The following is an 18,976-nucleotide window of genomic DNA, read 5'->3' as shown; positions in this document are numbered from 1 at the left end:
CAATATAGGGCACTTATTTTGTCTTTTGACATAGAAAGTTTCATAATAGTTGGAGAAAGAAAAATGCAGAAAAGTTGACATCGTATAAAAATAATTTGATTCTGATCGCGATGTGTAAAGTTGGATGTGAATTCTAGTAATACAATTTGGGGAAAATGATCGCTCTTTTCATCTTCTACTTCCGATGACAGGTCATTTACTCTCACGATTACTATTTCCTTTTAACATTTCTGCAAGAGTCTTTTAACGATATGATTGTGAGAATTCAGCAAGAGTGGCTGGCTAGAATTTGCGAATACATTAAAAGAAATTACTGGAATGTTTAATCGAGCGAAGAACTTTGAATTTCTTACAATTTTTGGATTGCAGGTTGCAGCTTGTGAAATCTTAACGACGTTTGGCTTGCACGCTTCTTCGTTTAATGGCGAATCTTCATTAGAGATATGTTAAGTGTTTCGTACAGTAGTTTGGAATGTTTCTACCCGTATCACAAGTGTAAGCGATGCAATTGCTTGTAGGCAAAATTTACATAATACAAAACGCTTAAAAAGTTTTAACGTAACAACCAAGTACAGAAAAAACTGTTTAAGAATACAAATCTGGACAAGATCGTAACTTTTACGAACTACTTCTTTAGAGAAATATTAAGATAACGTTTAATATAATCCAAATAAGCAACAATCCTATAAAAACTATTCAAGCTTAACTCCAATTCTACTAAATCTTTATCAAAAGTTATTTGGCACAGTGATCCTAATCAAACCTTCAGAAACATCTCTCCAACTGTTCCAAACTCGACACGATCTCCTCCTCGCGCCTACCAACAATCGTACAAAGAGAAACAGGAACCAAAATGAAAAAAAAAAAAAAAGAAGAGAAAAATAGAAAAAAGAGAAAATACCCAACATCGTACAATGTATAAAAAAATCACCCCCAGAAGCGTGCGAGAAGAACGAGAACCGCGGGGTGCAACGGTCGAAGGATGAAGACGCGTGGAGTCTTACATCTTTCTCGAGACGGCACGTGAGAAATCGCGGCCTCTGCGGGGCTCGTGTCCTCGCGGGCATCTCTCGAGGGCCAAAGAAAGCGAACCGAAAAGAAAGCGGTCGCAACGAGGCTACGAACCAAAAGAAGCTGCATGAGGAAGGAAGAAAGAAAGAGAGAAAGAAAGAAAGAAAAGGAAATGGAAACGGAGGGAGAGAATATCCACGTGGTCGACGGACGCAACGAGTGTGCGAACGCGCGGCAAGTGGTCCCAGCGCCGCGCGAGTAGTTCGCGTATTATAAAAGATTTCCGACTCTTTGTGGCGGACTGGGTACGATCCGTTTAGGAGCCGGGCGAAAAAGCGAGGCTCTGGCCGCGCTTAGAATACCGCGGCAACTCGCATTGTATAATAATGTATCGCATATGGCGCATCTTGTAAAACTCTGCGGGCGTCCCCCCACCGTGCCTTGTGGAACCAGGATGAGCGTGGAAGGACGGATGGAAGCGCGTGAATGAGGTTATTCCCGGTCGTGGAGCTCGTTCATTCATCCATCGGCGGGACAGCCCTCGTGGGGAGGCTGAAGACAGCGTCGACCAACGGCAAGGAATAGCCAAAACCGACTCTATCCTAGTTACCTTCACGGATTTCTCTCTTTGCTGTAAATACCTTGCAGGTTTCTGAGGTGTTTGGGCCTGAAAAGGATGTACGAGAGACTTATGGAGGAAGACCGATGGATCAATGAAATGGAAAGTTTGGGTTTCTGATCAGTTGAAGAGATTGATAGTATGACAGAACCAGTCGAGTTCTTAATAATTGACTAATTGATAAATATTTATTTATAATACGCGTAATATTAAAAGTGGATGGAAATTTTCTGTAAGTGCTGTAACGATTTCTATAATTTCTCTATGTCATATCGATCTATTCCTCAACCCCTACGAAACACCATCAACATCGAACTACACCTCACTTCAAACTAAATTAATCCTCTTCCTCAATTTCACATTCAACCGAACAGGCTCCTCCAATCGAGTTAGAAAAATATTCGATCCCCAGGCGAGCCCGACAAGTAGACTCGATTCAAAGTTCTATTCAAACGTCGACGGGAGTTAGCGTCAAGCCGTGTCAACACCTCTTCACAGGGACACGGCCGAAACGACTTGAACGCCAACGATGAAAGTAGCCAGTCATTCGGCACGCTGTCTCCAACGATGGGTGCGAAAGATTTCGACGAACAACGTTGCACAGTAGAACATGGTCTTCGAGTCGAAGGGATTTAACCTAGTCCCTGGTAAAACCTAAACCTAATCTAATGGATTAGGCACGGTAAATCTCGTCGAGGGTCTCTTGACTCGAGGCACATTGTTATCGTTGTTCTGATCCTATTGACAGCCCCAATCCTGCTACACATATAGAATACAATGGCTGCGGTTTGCGCTCAGCAGGATAACTCGGCGTATTTTTGCCTAATCGGATCCATTCGAGCATGTTGGGTAACCGATTGGCCCTCTTTCGAGTTTGTACAATAACAGTTTCATCTTTGTTATTCTTCTTCCGAGGATTGTTGAAGGTGTTTGTTAGGGGAAAAGAATCTTTTGTTATCGTTAGTTGCTTTATGGCTGAATTTAGGTAGGTAATGAAACAAATATATTGGAATTTTTATTAACTCATTTAGAATTATGCAGCGAGATAACGTGTAGAGGTTGCGTACATACAACGTTATGACAATTAGATTACATTCTTCCCCTTTTTCCTTCTTTTCCTTTTTCGTTTTATTTTGGATGAAAATATCTGTTTGGGAAAAATTGAACGTATAATATTAAGTAATTTGATTTTTTATTCATTTATTGTTATTAATAGAATGTAATGTATAATTAATTAAGAAGAAGCTTTATTTGTTAAAATGCTTGGTAGGGTAAAGAGTTTAAACAAGCTTTATGTAGATTTAATGCACTATACAGACCGTGTTAACGGAGATATTAGATGAATAGGTTTTTTAAAATTTTGTTTGCATTTCATTGTGTTATCGAACAGGGTATGCATCGGACGTGTTCCCTTTTCGAGACGAGAATACCGAGCAAACCGAGTCGTTGTTCCATCGAGAAACAACGAAACTCGTTACGCGGAGTCTGGCTTGCTTTTCCGTTACGCGATATCTGATCGTTATTCCCCATTTTCTCGTTTTCCAATTGCTGAGATCGTTGCTCCGCGGTGCGTGCACGATTTCGCGTGGCCACATCCTCCTTTTGTTTTCCCGCATTTCCCTATTCATTCCATCAATATCGCGTCGATCTCAGAAAAATCATTGTCTGGCTACGCGTGTTGACATGATTCGAGGGAGATCGAAAGAAAGACCGTCTCTTCTATAAAATAGTTTCTGCTTCAACCTCACGCTTTTACACAATTCGCGTTTCTTTGAATCATAGCTTAAAACATATTGTAAGAAAATTTAATAATCTGTAGTGTTACTTAAATTTATTTGCATATACTCGATCTTCTCTGCCATGTTTTTTCAAGGCGATGCAATTTTCCAATTATTTAGGTCCCAAGTAATAGAGAGACGGTTCTCTTTATTTCAGATACAAATAAAAATATCTAAACGATATACACGAACAATAATTTCAGCGACAGTCGTGTATAACATTACGACCGAGCCATTTTTCTCATTATTCTTCGAACATTCGTCTCAGAACACCTCAAAGACCGACCAATGACCCAGGTTCGAGGATCGTTCTACATACGTCTGAAACGCCATGATTATGCCTACCATATATTTCTATATGGTGCGGAGCAACTTAACGGAGACTGGATCCGACGTGGCATCAGGGTTATAAGATCGGGCACGTCTCTATCTAGGTTCTTTAGTACGGCTGCGAGGCGACGTAATATATTTGGGAGGAGGTGGAGAGTGAGATAGGTGGTTAGGTAGGTAGCCGTGGTGGATGTCGAGTAGATAGTCGACCGGCTTCGGTAATGGAGACTGCAGGGTGCCGCTAATGCAGTAGCGATGTCACGGTGCCCGTTGCATCGGCGTATTCCTTCCCTTTCCGCCCTTTTGCTTCACCGCGGTTTACCATACGTGTCCCTTCCCTACCTTCGCGATATCACCGAGTTTCTATGTGTCGTCTCTGTCTCTGTTCCACTTCGATCCACGTTCGTGCCATGGACACTTCTCTGGCGGTGGCTGTTTATCTGCTTGCCGGTTGCCTTTTTCCTTTCTTTCGTTTTTTTCTCCTTTTTTTCTCCTTTTTTTCTCTCGATTTAACGGAACCCTATCTGTGGGACACGGTGGATATCTCGGACGATGAGAAACATTCCCCATGCGGATGTGTTTGTATCGTTTAAAGTGAATGGAAAAATGGGCGCCGCCTGCATCCCGCAGTTACGATAATTTCTTGGTTATTTTTGTTATGGCCGCCGGTTCGATCTGTTTGTATGTATCCCGGTGTCGGCGGGCGTTGTACCAACGTCGCTCGATTTCTTGCCCTGTTAATTGGCCGGTTTAGTTCCAAAGATATGCCCCACGGACCAAGAGCGGCGTAACTTTGCTAGAACGTTTAGTTACCCTGGCTTTTTAACCGGGCTGTGTGATCGTCTTGCAAATTGGGAGCTTAAGGATCGGGCTACTTTAGGCCAAGTTATTGCCCGTTGAAACATCATATTATTTTAGAGATATATTATACGTGTGTAAAACAACATTTATGTCGTTATTATCATATATATTTAAAACTGTCGCTTACGTTACAGGGATTATTCGATAATTACAAAAGAATTCTTTTAAACCATCCCAATATGTATATGAGCGAGACACGTTATTGCACGGTCGTTCATATGGCGCTTTCAACAAGATACTTCATATCTACCTCAATATGTTATCCATAGTTAGAGCTAAAGCAATACAACAAAAATAAGCAAACATATAGGTATAATCATGATTTTGTCCTAATAAAAGAACACGTTGGTATTGCTGAAAAATATGAACGTTTTTATGATAGTGATAAAAAAAAAAAAAAAAAACGAACTTAAAATTACCTACATTTTAAGGAATGTCTCACAAATGTCTCATTCATAGATTCAAGTATAAAAAATAAAAGAAAAAAAAAAAAAAAAAACACATTGTCCCCACATATATAACTTTAAATCCAAATTTTTTTCAGAATGTTTGGCAGTATGAAACGATGTTCCCGATGCCACGCAGCGATCCTGGCCTCGGAGCTGGTGATGCGAGCCAGAGACTTGGTGTTCCATGTCCGTTGCTTCTCGTGTGCCGCCTGTGCGATTCCGCTGACCAAGGGCGATCACTTCGGGATGAGGGATGGCACAGTTCTCTGTCGAATGCATTACGAGATGGGCGCGGAGCTGCACCCGTCCCAGAGTCCTCCGGTTCCGGTTTATCCGCCCGGTCCACACTATCCCGGTCAACCGTTCCCCTCGCCGGAATTCCTTCACCACCATCATCATCATCCCTCCCATCCGTCTCACCCGCATCACTCGATGCATCCTCAGCATCCCCACAGCCACGTAAGCCCGGTACCGCTTCAACCTTCGACGCCATCCATACCCGACGCAGGCTCACCACCCAAGGTACCGTACTTCAATGGCGCCGCCGTTGTGCCGCCGCCAAGACAGAAGGGTAGGCCTAGGAAGAGGAAACCCAAGGATCTCGAAACTATGACCGCCAACATAGGTGAGTGTCGTTACCCGTGTCTGATCAAAAGTTTTGGGGAAAAACGAATATGCGCTTGATGAAAGAAACGAACTACAGAGTGATTCGTTTTACCGTAAAGCCGTAGTTTTTTCTCGTATAGGTTCGTGTTTAAGCGCTACGCTTAATCTCCTATTAATTTTATAATTAATTTAAAATTAATTCTCAAGAGAAATACCATACACTTTCTTATCTCTTTAAATTTTTGGCTAAACGATCTTCCGAGGTAACAACATTCTAAATTAACTGTTTCTTTATATTTTTAGCTTCCATGTAGCAGCAAAATATATTTATACGATAATAGTTATGTTTCTCGATCACTCGTCATTTTCATCGAGTTATGTGGCTTAGAAAGAAGAATTTGTGTCTACGAATTATCTGGATCGTTTCTACTATCAAGCGTAATCCAGTGTTTTAGAATATTCGAAGGAAACTCGGTCGCATTGTTTTTCGTTATTCTTCCGAAGCATATTATTCTGTTTCGTATCGCATGCTGTTGGACGATTTTGCGGGCATCCTAACAGCTGCAAAGTGATTCATCGCTTTCTCGGTTGCACCACGTACCAGATTTATAAAAAGCTTTGCACATTGTCCCTCGAGGAATGCAAAAGTTATTTTAGAGAAATTCTTCACGCGCGAATTAACATTCTGGCAGCGAATAGTGTACGTATGTGTAGACACGTTTCAGAGATTCGATCGCAAATGAAGGTGAAACGTACCCGATAGAACAGATGCAAATTGGAATAGAAACACGTTGTACGAGCATTGTGCTGGAATGTATCACGCAATAATCATAGTTTGCAATTAGAAAGCACGAGACGTGTAACTCCGCAAAATTGCTGTACGATTTTTTGGACCGTGAAGTGGTCGAATGTTTGCTTAACAAGAAAATATCGCAAACCGCGTCAGTAGCTTTGAAAAACGAGGCGCTCAGTGTTGTTGAACTTCTCATCTTGAAAAATTAATAGCACGAAAACTGCGTGCTTATCGCAATTCAATTAAGCTGTGCTAAAACATTGTAATTCGTCAATGAGTCATTATTTTTGCTCCATTAAATTAACGTTTATTACTTTTAACGTTGTTATACCGAAACACACGCCAGAAAATTCTCTCTATCGTTGCGTTGACCTTTGAACCACTTTTATCTGTACAAATTAGGCAAATCTAACTTTATTAACAATCAATAACGCTAATCTTATTTATCAAAATTCGAGTCGTCCCTGACACAAGATCAATTAATATTCATATATTCTCTGTATTCGATTAATCTAAGATGAGAAAGAACGTTAAATGTTCCGTTTAACCGCAGCATGAATTGTTAATGATCAACATGGAAAGCTATAGCACGATAAAACAATGACACAATTCCTGTATTACAAACAAGTAATGATATTTAAAAGATATATCTCGATTTTTAATATTATCAACGATCTTCTTAATTATCAGAAGGCCTCATATTACGTTCGACGTAACTTAATGATTTTAATCAAATCAACGTGGAAGACTCCGCCTCCAATAGAGTAGATATCACGTAAAATTACGAGCAACTCCTATTTTTCTTCGTTCCAAACACAATCAATGTTACCTAAGACTTCGAAGATACTTCATCTTGATTTCATCGACGTTCTTCTTAACTACGTAGCAATCCAAATTGCCCACATAACGTTCCTCGTAACTGTAATCTAACCGCTTCGAATCACCATACAGAGACTTCATGCCAACTCGCATTTAACCGTTCCTTTGCATCCATGTTTTAAGAACAGTTCCAAAGTGTACCTAGATCAGGTGCGGGGATTTTCAATCGTCGGTGTCGGGGCACGATCGCGATCGCGTGCACGAAAATTCTTACACGAGCTGCAGGGTCCCGGATCGGTGGACGTTGGTACGAGGGCCTCGGCCACGCGGTCAGAGATCGCGCGGTACGCGCACGTAACACGACGAATCCCCGAGAGGTGTGTGCTCCGCCGGTGATTTACGGGCGCGCGTGGGCGCGTGGTGTTTGCCACCGAACCCTGATAAAATTTGTCGCCGCGACATAAATTCACGAATCCAATCCCAACAAAGCGTGTACGTGTAGCGCGTGGGCAGCGCGCCGCGGCAGCTTCCTTCTCCGCCTTCGAGAACTTAATTTCGATTGTTGACCGACCGTGGGAACAGAGGAGGGACCAGAGACGAGTCGCCTCGACGAACCACCGGCCGTGCGCTGTTCTCTACCCTGGGACCAGTTCCTCTACTTTTCTTTTTGTTCCTTCATTTTCTTCCTCTTTCTTTCTTCTCCGGGTCCTTTTCTTTTGGCTGTTTCCTGTGAAAAAGATCTCGTGGTTCGTGTCCGCGAACGATGATGTCTCGACACGGGACCCACGGATGACTGGAAATTATTTGTTCTGTTTGCTGGCTGGACAGCCTCGCGCGAGAATTTATCGTTTGAAATAAAATAATTTGATAGGGGGGCCTTCGTCGATTGGACCTTTTTCGCTGGCAAGGTCGTCGGGCCTCTTCGACTAGAATTTCTTCCAGTTTTTCCTTTTATCTCGAGGTGTGCTTCGTTTTAGAACGCGTGGTGGTCGTTTGACAGTGTTTCAGATCGAGAAGACGAGGTTGTGTTGAATTTTTTTGTGAGATATTTCCAACTCGTTTAACCTTGGAATTAATACATTATTCTAAGATATGCTATCTCTTCCTACTTTAGGTATTTATACTCTTTTACTGTCTGATACGATGATTTAAAAGATCGAATCTATTCAGTAACGAATTTGATCTTATCAGAATTGATTGTTACAGTAATGAAATTAAGTCGTTCGACAATCTGAACTCTATTTTTCATAAAATACATCACGTAGTATAGTATAAAAATAGGAAAGGGAATATCGATACTCTCTCACGGTTCCAAATAATCATCTAACGCGGTAATTAGAAATTCTCATAAGATCTCCGTGAGATCTAAAAGTTCATCGATTGAGCGGCAGAAGTTCGCAGGATCCAGTTCAGATAGCGAACGGTAGCGAATGAACGGGCAAAGAGAAAAAAGAAAAAAAAAAAATATGTAAGAACGGTCGTTCATCGTGAACGAGTCAGCGGTTTCGTAGATTTCCACGCGATAGAGGACCGATCTCGATCTTATCGATCCGGCATCTGGCTGGACGGCTGTCGTCGCGTCGCTTTATTCTCTGGTGGACTGGCGAAGTCTCGGGGACAGGATAGATATACCGGAATGAGGTATCGTGCCTGCAAACTATTTGCTGCATAGAGTTGTAATTGGCCGTGTATCCACTGGTCTTTCGCATACGCTATCACCCTTCTTGTTTGCACTCGAGGAGCTAATGAGCTGTGATACACATCAAACAGCGCTAGAGTCGCGACCAGCCGCATTGCCGCTTCCGACGGTTCTTCGCATTGCCTCGAGAGTCCGCAATTGTTGCCACGATAACTTTATTTCCGATCGAGACGCGTCGCCCCCTATCGCTTTTGATTTTCGATGAGATTTTTCGGTAGCGTGTTTGCTATGAAGCAGTGAAATTGATAGGCGATGGTAATACGAAGAGAAGTTAGGAATTTGGCAGGGAAAACATGTTCCAGTTTCCTTGAATTTAATTCTTAGCGGGTCTTAAAGGAAGGAAGTTTCATTCCATGCGTATTTATACTATACTAATAGAAAGTATTATAATTATACTAATAAAAAGATTGCATTCGTTCGATTTTATTGATTTCAAAAAACAATAGAACAAATGACAGAATCGGTTCAAAAGGATTGTCAGGTACCGCACGGTATATATCTAGAAAATCCACGACTGACAAACTTCCAAATAATCCAACCGAAAAAAAAATATAACCAAGTAGATACAAATCTTCCCTATCAAACCTCCATATCATTAACGCTTTCATTTAAACAATTAGTCGGTAAAGGATAAACGACGGTAAATAAAGTCGCGGCGATATTGACGTTTCGTGGTATCGGCGAGACGAGCTGCGTGGAAGGCGGAACATAAATCCAAAGCCGGGTCCAACCCTTAGCGCGCGAAGAGAGGTTCGGTCCATCGCCGCCGGGAAAAGATCCCCCTAACTGATACAGGCGATACGGGCGACTTCAAAAATAGCCCGCGACACTGGTGTTTAATTAAGACGCATAATCCGGATGTTGGGAATTTATGTTGCAGATTTGAACGCGGACTACATAGATATGCCCTTCGGTAGAGGAGGACCGGCGACTCCCGGCATACCTGGTTCCAATAGCAGAACAAAACGAATGAGAACGAGTTTCAAGCATCACCAGTTAAGGACGATGAAGAGTTACTTCGCGATCAATCACAATCCGGACGCGAAGGATCTCAAGCAACTTTCCCAGAAAACTGGCTTGCCAAAAAGGGTGTTACAGGTAAGCTTTCGATCCGCTGACGAAGCCATAGCCATAGTCTTCGTTTCGTGCTACATTTATTCGAGTTTAATCGTGGAATCGAGTTTTGCGACGTTCGATGATTCGCGGAATGTGTCATCGTTACTTGGACGTGTGTCCGCTTTTGCCTTGGGAAAATTTGTTATTGATTGACGATGCTCTGGATGGTGGTTCGCTGCACATTGATATTGTGGCATATATAATCGGTTTCCTGGCCTAAGAGTAGCTTTCTTCGGAGTTAATTAATCGAGACTCTTCCTGAAACGTATAGACGTATTGGCGAGACATTGGATACTTCTTAATTTTATAATATGATTTTTAACGACATGGGTTTAAAATCAGATTTTTGTAAATTAATATAATTAATTTAGTTGCTCTTATATTATTCGTTATAATATATACTGTGTTCCTTATAGCAATTGGTAATTATCAACTTCCTTATTTGAATTGAACCATAGAAAAACTTACCATAGGAAGATGATAGTAAATGCTACTTTTAATTACCAATTTATCATGAGTTTGTACGGCTAATCAAACTCTATGTGTTCTTCATTACTATAAATTGATCAAAATTATACGAAGATTTAATTAATTGGAACAAGAACAGTGCCCTTATAGAAGATACAAAAATTCTTACGAATGACTATACTTATGTATAAAGCACATCATCTTCTGTCAAATTCAATCTTCTGAATCGTCTACACATTGAACGTTCCACCGTATTTCCACGCTAGACAAAATATTTAGAGGCGTGGAATCGTCTTGATGCGCAATTAAAAGGAAATTTACAGGGTCGGTTCGCGGGAAAAGTATTCGCGTCGGGCGTGCACCGGCCTCCTCCAATTAGTGCACGCCGTCAATGACGCATGACGCCCTTCATAGGCCAGCTAAAACTGTCCCCGGGACCTTTTCGGCTACGTCGTTTCGGACAGATTGTATCGTTGCGTTCCCTCTTCGTGTTGTTCGATCCAGCCGCGGTGTCTTTGGAATTTATGCGACCGTGTTACGTTTATTTCGGCGGCACTTGAAAACGTGGAACACGCGGCGGTAGGTTAAAGATAGAAGAGATTGTTAGTACGCGAAAAGAGAAGGTCCCGGGGAAAATCGTCGTCCTACCGTTTCCCTGAGATCCTACGTTTCGATCTAGGCCAAACGGTGGTTCATTTTTGCGTGAAAGATAAATACGCTGATTGTTTTCTCAGTATCGATCATCCTCCTACTTTGGTGAAATGTCTGTGTAGCTTTCTCCATCTATCTTCGTTTGGACCTGCATAAGTTCATTAATCAAAAGGAGGTTGAACATATTTTTGAGCATTTAGTACGCTCGACAATTTACTAGATTCGTGATAAATTCGTATTCTCTTCGTTCTTGTAAAATAATTCCTCCCATACGTTGATGGCGATTTTATTTAATTATCGATTGGTATCGATTGGTATCATAGGCAAGCCGCGATTACGTATTATATAAGAATTGAAAAATGAAATAATCCAAATTCTATCACGATCCTAAAATGATTCAAAGAACAAACAGCAGTATTAAGAGTTGAAAGTCGACTAAAAAACTTTCACTTTTCAATTCCCCCCATTTCCAATGCAAACTCCTCTTTTCCTTAATATTACTTTCTTAAAAAACGAAGCAGCGCGAGCAAAGCGAAAAACGGAGTAAAAAGATCGTCGCGACGGAAAGACGTTGTTTCGAGTAGATAACTATCGGTGTCCGTAGACGAGGAGGGAAGAGGCCGGGTCTGCGGTTTCGGGAGGGTCGCGTAGGTTTCCAGAGGCGAGTAAAAAAGGTGCAGACAAAAATCGCGGTTGGAAGATGGATAGTCGGTGGTTCGATCGTTTTTCCTCTTTTTTCACTGTCTCTCCCTGCACCCCTTGTGCGTGGCGTTCGGTCGTCGCCACGCTTGCCAGGGACTCCTATAAAAATATTCACGTGGCGGGTGAACCGCGCGCGGTGGAGACGTACGCGCGCGCTTCTCCCAATTAGTGCGTGCTGCCGGCGGCGCGTTGAGGTAAAAGAACCGCATGGGCCACGGTGATATTTCCGTCGACGAGCCTCTGTGGCCTTTCCCCGTAATTATGGCCCTCCGTCAATCCGCCGCTACTCAAAATCTCCGGCCGGGCAAGTTTTGTCGTAACGAGCGCCGCGCTCTGCCCTCGTTAACCCACTACTGTTAAATTACACGGGCCAGGAATCTATTTCGTGAACCGGGACGGGTGTAACGTGCGGACACACACGTCTCAACGCGTTAAGACCAACCTCCGAAACTTCGGTCGATCGATCCGCCGAATCGAAGATCCTCGTGAACGAGCATTTGTCCGAGCGTAAATCGTTGCCACCGAACCGATTAGACCCGACTGACTTCTGCACATTCGGACCTAAACGTGTGATTATGGGCGAAATCATTTCCGGTTATTTTGTGGTTGCTTCGCAGTTTTTATGGCGAATTAATCGGATTCGTTTTCGAGTTAAGAGGCTCTTAAGAAGGATGGTTTATGGAGCTTGGTATTGTTCCAGGAAGATTCGAAGGGTTTATGGGTTTTGGTGGTACGGAGACATTTTATTGCGATAGGAGTTTGAAATTAGCTGGTTCTTTATTCGTAGATAATTCGGTTTACGCTGCGGTATATCTCGATCCTTTTGGATTATAACCGACAAATCGAATCGACAAATGTCGGAGCCATAGATTGCACACGAATCGAACAATGAATTGATTTCCTTAATTTCCGTGAAATTCGTTTCTAAATATTTATTTGATCTTTGTTTCATTTACGATTCATTTTATTACCGCAACACGATGTAATTTATCGTGTGACGCCACGTTCCGTTGAAGATTATTTTCCTTCGTTTCGAACAGAGGAATCGATCGCCGAAACGTGAACGACATGGTCAATGTAAAAAGAGGTTGAAGATTAAAGAACTCATCCTTTAAAATTAGCGCTCTTCGAGAACAATCAAAAAATCAGCATGAAAGTTCAAACTACTTTTACATAGCTCATAGAATCTGCATTATAATCGCTCTGAATCTACGACAAAAACGATTTCCAGTTCCTCTTAGAAACATTCCTCTGCACGCATCAAAACCATGTCCCAGCCCACCATCGCCGATCTTCACCCAATAAAGTTAACCCGTTTCTGCGGAAGCGACTCCTTCTATTCTAGCGAAAGAACGAGATCCTCGAAATCCTTGTGCGGCTCTGTGCACCCGTGAAGCACAGCCTCTTCACGTGGATCCAGGCAGACATAGAGTAGCGCGCGGTGACTCGATGGCGCCGGCAGCAACCAGCGGAAGATCTGGAGAAAGAGAAAAGGCTTGGGGGTCGTTGGGTTGGCCAGGGGAGGAGGCGCGAGAGCCGGCCTATTGTATTCGGTGCGGCGTAGGGTTCTTGGTCGCCATCTTGCTTGATATTGATCGCGAAACGCACGAATACTCGCTCATTCGCCGCGGCTGCGTTCGTCGCCGCTCTCTTCTCGTCTCTCTACGTACTTCGTTCTATGTATACATGTGCGAATACACGAGAACGCGCGTACCTAACCCACCGACACTATCAAACTCCGTACAAACCTACATACACATGTACAAACGTGCACACAACCTACACAGTGGTAACTACGTTATAGGTATGTATAATACAAACATGCGCGCGCGAGAGAGTTTGCGAGTTCGCCACAGGGAGAAACACTCGTACCACGCTTCGACCACGAAGGGGAGACCCAGGTTGTGCCGGTTGGAAGTCTGTGCTGGTTTTCAGTTAGCGGGGGAGGAGACTCTCTTGAAAATGGCGACGCCGGATCCGTGTATCGAGGCCGTCTTTTATCTATCGGGAACAGAGGGTAGAGTGGCGAGAGGGAGAGGCTCGAGGCTGTGTATCGTGGCATTATATATTGTTGCATTGTGTGGACGATGTAGCTATCCTAGCCAGGGCCTGGCCCGTTGACGTGCCACTGCGCGTGTGGTTGCATTTAAATTGCACGCTCTTTCTCCCTCTGTATTCCGAGTGCGCCCCCTCGATGAAGATATATTGGTGGCGCGCGAGCTTTTTGGCCCTCCTCGACCATTCTCTTCGCTGCGACTGTCCTCCACCTCCTTTTGTCCCGCGTTTCTTTTCGTCGTCAGGTGCAACGAGGCGTGGTAAAGGTACGGCAGAAATTGGGGTGTGCTTCTTTTTACGCGATGTTCTTTCGAGGATGGCGAACTTACGAACTTCCAGAGGAAAATGGAGGAAAGAAAGTTTTAAAGCGTTAGAGGGTTAAAAACACGCCTTTCAACTTTGCAATTTGCAAATCTAAATACACGGGCTAAATGGAGGAAGCACACGCTAATCCGGCGTTAATGTCCGATTTTTAAAGAGACATATTTGATTAAATCTCCCCCCAAAAAGAAGCGTTTTCTGTCAGCCGAAATCTGAAAAGCTACGATTATACATGAAAGTGGGAATTCTTACGTTTAAATCAATCTAAGAAAAATAATGTATAGAGAGTAAAAATATTTCCTAAGAACTGAAATCGTTACTAAACTGATACTTTAAAACCAAACACTCCACGCTACAGTGTAATACATCTAAAATATGCGAGTTGCAAGCTCTCCATAATCTATTATATCATTTCATCGACTTTCTAACAAGGCTCGGAGCAAATACTCGAAAGTATCCGCGAACAAATATATCAACAACGCTAGAAAAATGCACTCGAAAGCGTAGAAGAATAGTAACATTCATCGGGTATCCGGTGTACGAGTCTCTCTCTTCGATCAGCACTCGCGGCTGAAGCATCGGATACGCGAAGGTACGCGATACGTATATACATTCAACGGTGTGGTTTCGATGTGTTCGCAGGTCTGGTTCCAGAACGCCCGCGCAAAATGGCGGCGCATGGTGCTGAAGCAGGAGGGGAAGTCGGACAAATGCGACGGCAGCGTGGACGGCGGTTCCCTTGGCGACCTTGAGCTTTATGGGAACAGCACCGGAAGCGGTGGACCGCCGATGAGTCCTCCATTCATGCTGGGCGGACCACACAGTCCAGCGTCCTTGGCGTCCTTGGACTGCGCGTGATCTCCGAAATTCCATTTCCGGGACAGGCCAGCCGAACGATTCGTAAAACGCCCGTCGTTAACGTGGTCGATAATTCGCCAGTTCGACGTCACGCAACGAAACGATGAACTGTTTTATTCGATTATGTGAATCCGCGACTTCCTTTGTCCTTAAGAACGTGCGAACAACGACACTGTGAATAATTTATTCGTCGAACGAGTGGTATCTGGCGTTTAAAGGGTTCGGTGGGAAGCTGTGTAAAGAAAAAGAAGTTGTTTCGTTTTCGACGAACCATTTCTTACGAGATTTTCCCGTAACTACGTGAATCTATCGATCCGATACGATGTAGCTCGTTACGCCTACACGGAACACGCTAACAATAATGAGAAACGTGAGACGAGTGAAAGGGTGAAAATAAGATTCTCCTAGTAAGGATGTTCTTCATGTGGACCGAGCGGCATTCGATCTGGGGGAAAATGGAAGTTGTACAATAAAGAAGAATCGATTAGTTGAACGGTATAGAAGGTGTATTTATTGTAAGCGAGGCATAAGCGAAGAAAGCTAGATCTACTACAGTTTTCTGTCACATTATGGTGAATTTCGCGACACGTGTGCACGAACGATTACACGGAAGTACGTACACACACGTACGCACGTACAAACGTGCACGTTTCGATGGAACACGTCGCGATGTAGTACACCCGGCTCGGAAGCGTTTGTAATTAGTTGTCGATGTCTATTTATTGGTTATAAGTGTTTTGAGGTAAGCCTAGTTAAAGGTTACAAGCCTTACCAGTGCTGTGTGAAAATCCAACGTTTCCATGGGGTTAGTAGAAGAAGGATGAACGTAATACTTTCCTATTGGTATTGCGTGTTTAAATAAACGAATGCATTAAACGATTCTATGTACGTACACAATAATATTTCGTAATCGTTATCGTTATGCGAATCAAGGTGATGAAGGGTTGCGATTGAGAGATTCCGTATCGTTACGATTAACTCGATCCAACGCGTCTCGACGATCAATATCAACGACGAACCATCGACTCGTGTGTCGAAACGCGTGAACGAAGAGTTATCAAAATTGATAATTAAACAAAGAACTCCAGTGTGTTTCGTGTCGCGCGAAACGTTGGGTTTTAACGTCGAGTATATATAAATACGAATATATAAATATATAAATATATATATATTATTTATAAATAAATTCGGGCGCGTCGAGCGTGAATTTAACGAGTGTGACTGTAATTATTGCTCAAGTAAAGAATGAGAAGAGGAAGAAATAAATCGAAGAAGAATGAGGGATAGAATGAATTGCCGCTCGCGTCGCGCCCGATCGCGAATACTTGGCGTAAATTTCACGATAATTGTTGTAAATAAAGGACGTTCCTCGAGTTTCTTAAGGCACCGCTATAGGTTGTAGGGATTCTAATTGCATTCGGTAGCGGTTCTGTTAGGCAAGGTAATAATGATGACGTCGATTATTATTATTATCACTCCTATTATTAATACCCTTGTAACGAATGGAACGATTGTCTAATTTTACAAGATGATTTTTTCATTGAATATATTTTGACAATATACTCGCTGCCTCTCTCGACTTTTTCTTTGTAAACCCTCTGCCACCGTTTCACATCCCTTGCCTTGTCTATCCTGAACATCGAATTCATAGTTTTTAATACGACTATGTATTAAAATTCCAATTCTCAGATTTTTAGAGGAACAAAGAAAATAAAATATTAAATTAGTTCCTTGGCAACGAGATAAAAAAATATATCTCAGTGACTGACAAGATAGCTGACAAAAATATTTCTTTACGTATCTCAAGAAAGGACGAAAGGGTTAAGATCTAAATAGATTAGATAATAAGTAAAGGAAATATTTATTTTAAACAATTATTTATTTAGCTGGCAAATGTAAGATCTAAGATCCTCTGTAAAAACAAAAATTTCGCTCGATAGAAAGTAACTTCTTCGTAAAATCTTATCTACAAAACTGATCTCTATAAAAGAAAAAACGAAAGCATATTTAAAAAGTACACGATTTCACGAAACGTTCGTGCGGAATATATGCATATGCGCATATGGAGGGAAACGAGGGAAAAGTAGGAAACATTCGAATCAACGGCACAGGCGTTTTCTGCGCTTGAAATTTACTGGCGGGGTGAGGGCGAGGTTTTATAAGGCTGGCAACCGATTTAACGACCCTGTTACGCGTAACTAGAGGAGCAGTGCGCATCCCGTGAGTGGCGAACATTAAAATTAAAATTACACGTTGCACGTCAATCCGAATTACGCAAGGCTGATTCCGTGCAAATTATCTTCGACTCTTGTACGCGCGGGAAAAGAAATTTCTCGTTAACTTTGCCTGCGTCGAGCGCCGCCTCTTTTTACCATTTTTTCTTTTTCCACATCTTCAACGCCGCAATCTTTCTAATGGGGCTTAATAGCATCCGTGCTACGCGCTCGCGATATTCGAAACGATGATACGGTGTGGTCTGAACGCGCGCGTCGTCGTTTCGCTTGTTCCAATTTGATAACGAGGAGTGTCAAACGGCGTGTTCGTTTGAAATGGATGAATTCGCGAGATTCGTTGATTTTTTGAAACGTTTTTAGTACTCTTCAAAGAAGCCTGAAAATAAAAGATTAACGTGCTACCATTTTGAGGATTTTTATTCGACAACAAGCAACGTGGAGTAAAGTATTTGTTCGTAATGAATAATTTTTTACTATGAATAATGCTTCTGTTGAGGGCGGAAGAAATTAATATCAAGGTCCCGCGTTAAATTTATGTAATTTAACTTTCCAGTTGCTCATGACGATGACGATGATTGATTTTTGAAACGTTCTTAGGAAAAATTAGCGAAATGTCAAACACATCAGATTGCTCGCGAAAGATGGTTAGTTACGAAACGATAAATCAGGCAGTGAAATGGAATAACAACGAATTGAATTATATTTTAATTGAGTCATTGTCTGATCGTCGTTGTCTGATATTAGAAATGGCTACAGTCTACGCCATTGTTATTAAAATATCTATAGGTACGTCGAACAAATCGATTCTATAAATAACAGACGTTCATGTACCTACTTAAGAAAATATTTCCACGTAGATTATGAATTAATAAAAATCTATAAAAATATTCACTGCCATAAATCAATATTTAATTTCCCGAGAGTAGTAACGTTTAGAGCTTAACAGCTTTGGCGTACATGCTTGCTAGATGTATAATTTAGTTTTTCGACACTGAGAGAATATTAACTGTTTGCGGTAGGAAGCTGCAACACAGAGAAGGATAACGGAAATGCAAAAAACTAACATGCAAGATAGGAAGGTGCATACAATATGCATTCAGTTGCATTATAGTTGCTGAGTAAGCGGCTGACGCACGTACCTCTGCGATTTCGAAAGGAGATTATTCATTGCACGTATTTCTGATTGGATAAAAATCGTGGACCAACGAGAAACAAAAGAATCAAAAGCAAAAGCCAAATCAACGTCAACCAAAACTTGGAAATATTTTTATGAAACTTTTTCAACAACTCTATTCTAATCCTCTAATTACTACGGTGAAAAGAAAATATCTCATTTGAAATTCATCGTCCACATGCATAATTAACGTTCAATTTCTTAAAAAAAAGATTAAGTAATTTGCTTCGATGAATTTATTCATAGCAAGAAGATACAATTGGGCTGTTCCAGAATCCCAAAAGTACTAGTTCTAAGGATTAACGAAATTTCCCTCAAATATCTTCGAGATTTTCCATCAAACGGATCCAGTCCTGCCATATTCCAGAACCGCCTATCAGACATCAACATTCCAGAAGAACATCAATTCCCCGTCCACCGAAAATACTCGTC

General features: G+C 42.1%; 1 protein-coding gene across 2 annotated transcripts in view; it reads left to right on the top strand.

Annotated features, from left to right (window-relative positions):
• The window catches only part of LOC139996007 (protein apterous-like), a 53,846-nt gene extending 37,148 nt beyond the window's left edge, over nucleotides 1-16,698 (top strand). For both annotated transcript variants that reach the window (XM_072019974.1, XM_072019975.1), the window contains exons 4-6: nucleotides 5,144-5,673; nucleotides 9,846-10,063; nucleotides 14,921-16,698. In XM_072019974.1, the coding sequence (XP_071876075.1) occupies nucleotides 5,144-5,673; nucleotides 9,846-10,063; nucleotides 14,921-15,136 (964 nt within the window). In that variant the 3' untranslated portion in view covers nucleotides 15,137-16,698. The remainder of the gene's footprint in view (nucleotides 1-5,143; nucleotides 5,674-9,845; nucleotides 10,064-14,920) is intronic.
• Nucleotides 16,699-18,976: the final 2,278 nt, after the last annotated feature.

The sequence above is a fragment of the Bombus fervidus genome, chromosome 17, assembly GCF_041682495.2.
Source record: "Bombus fervidus isolate BK054 chromosome 17, iyBomFerv1, whole genome shotgun sequence".
Lineage (NCBI taxonomy): Eukaryota > Metazoa > Arthropoda > Insecta > Hymenoptera > Apidae > Bombus > Bombus fervidus.
This window is presented reverse-complemented; position numbering and strand designations above follow the sequence as displayed.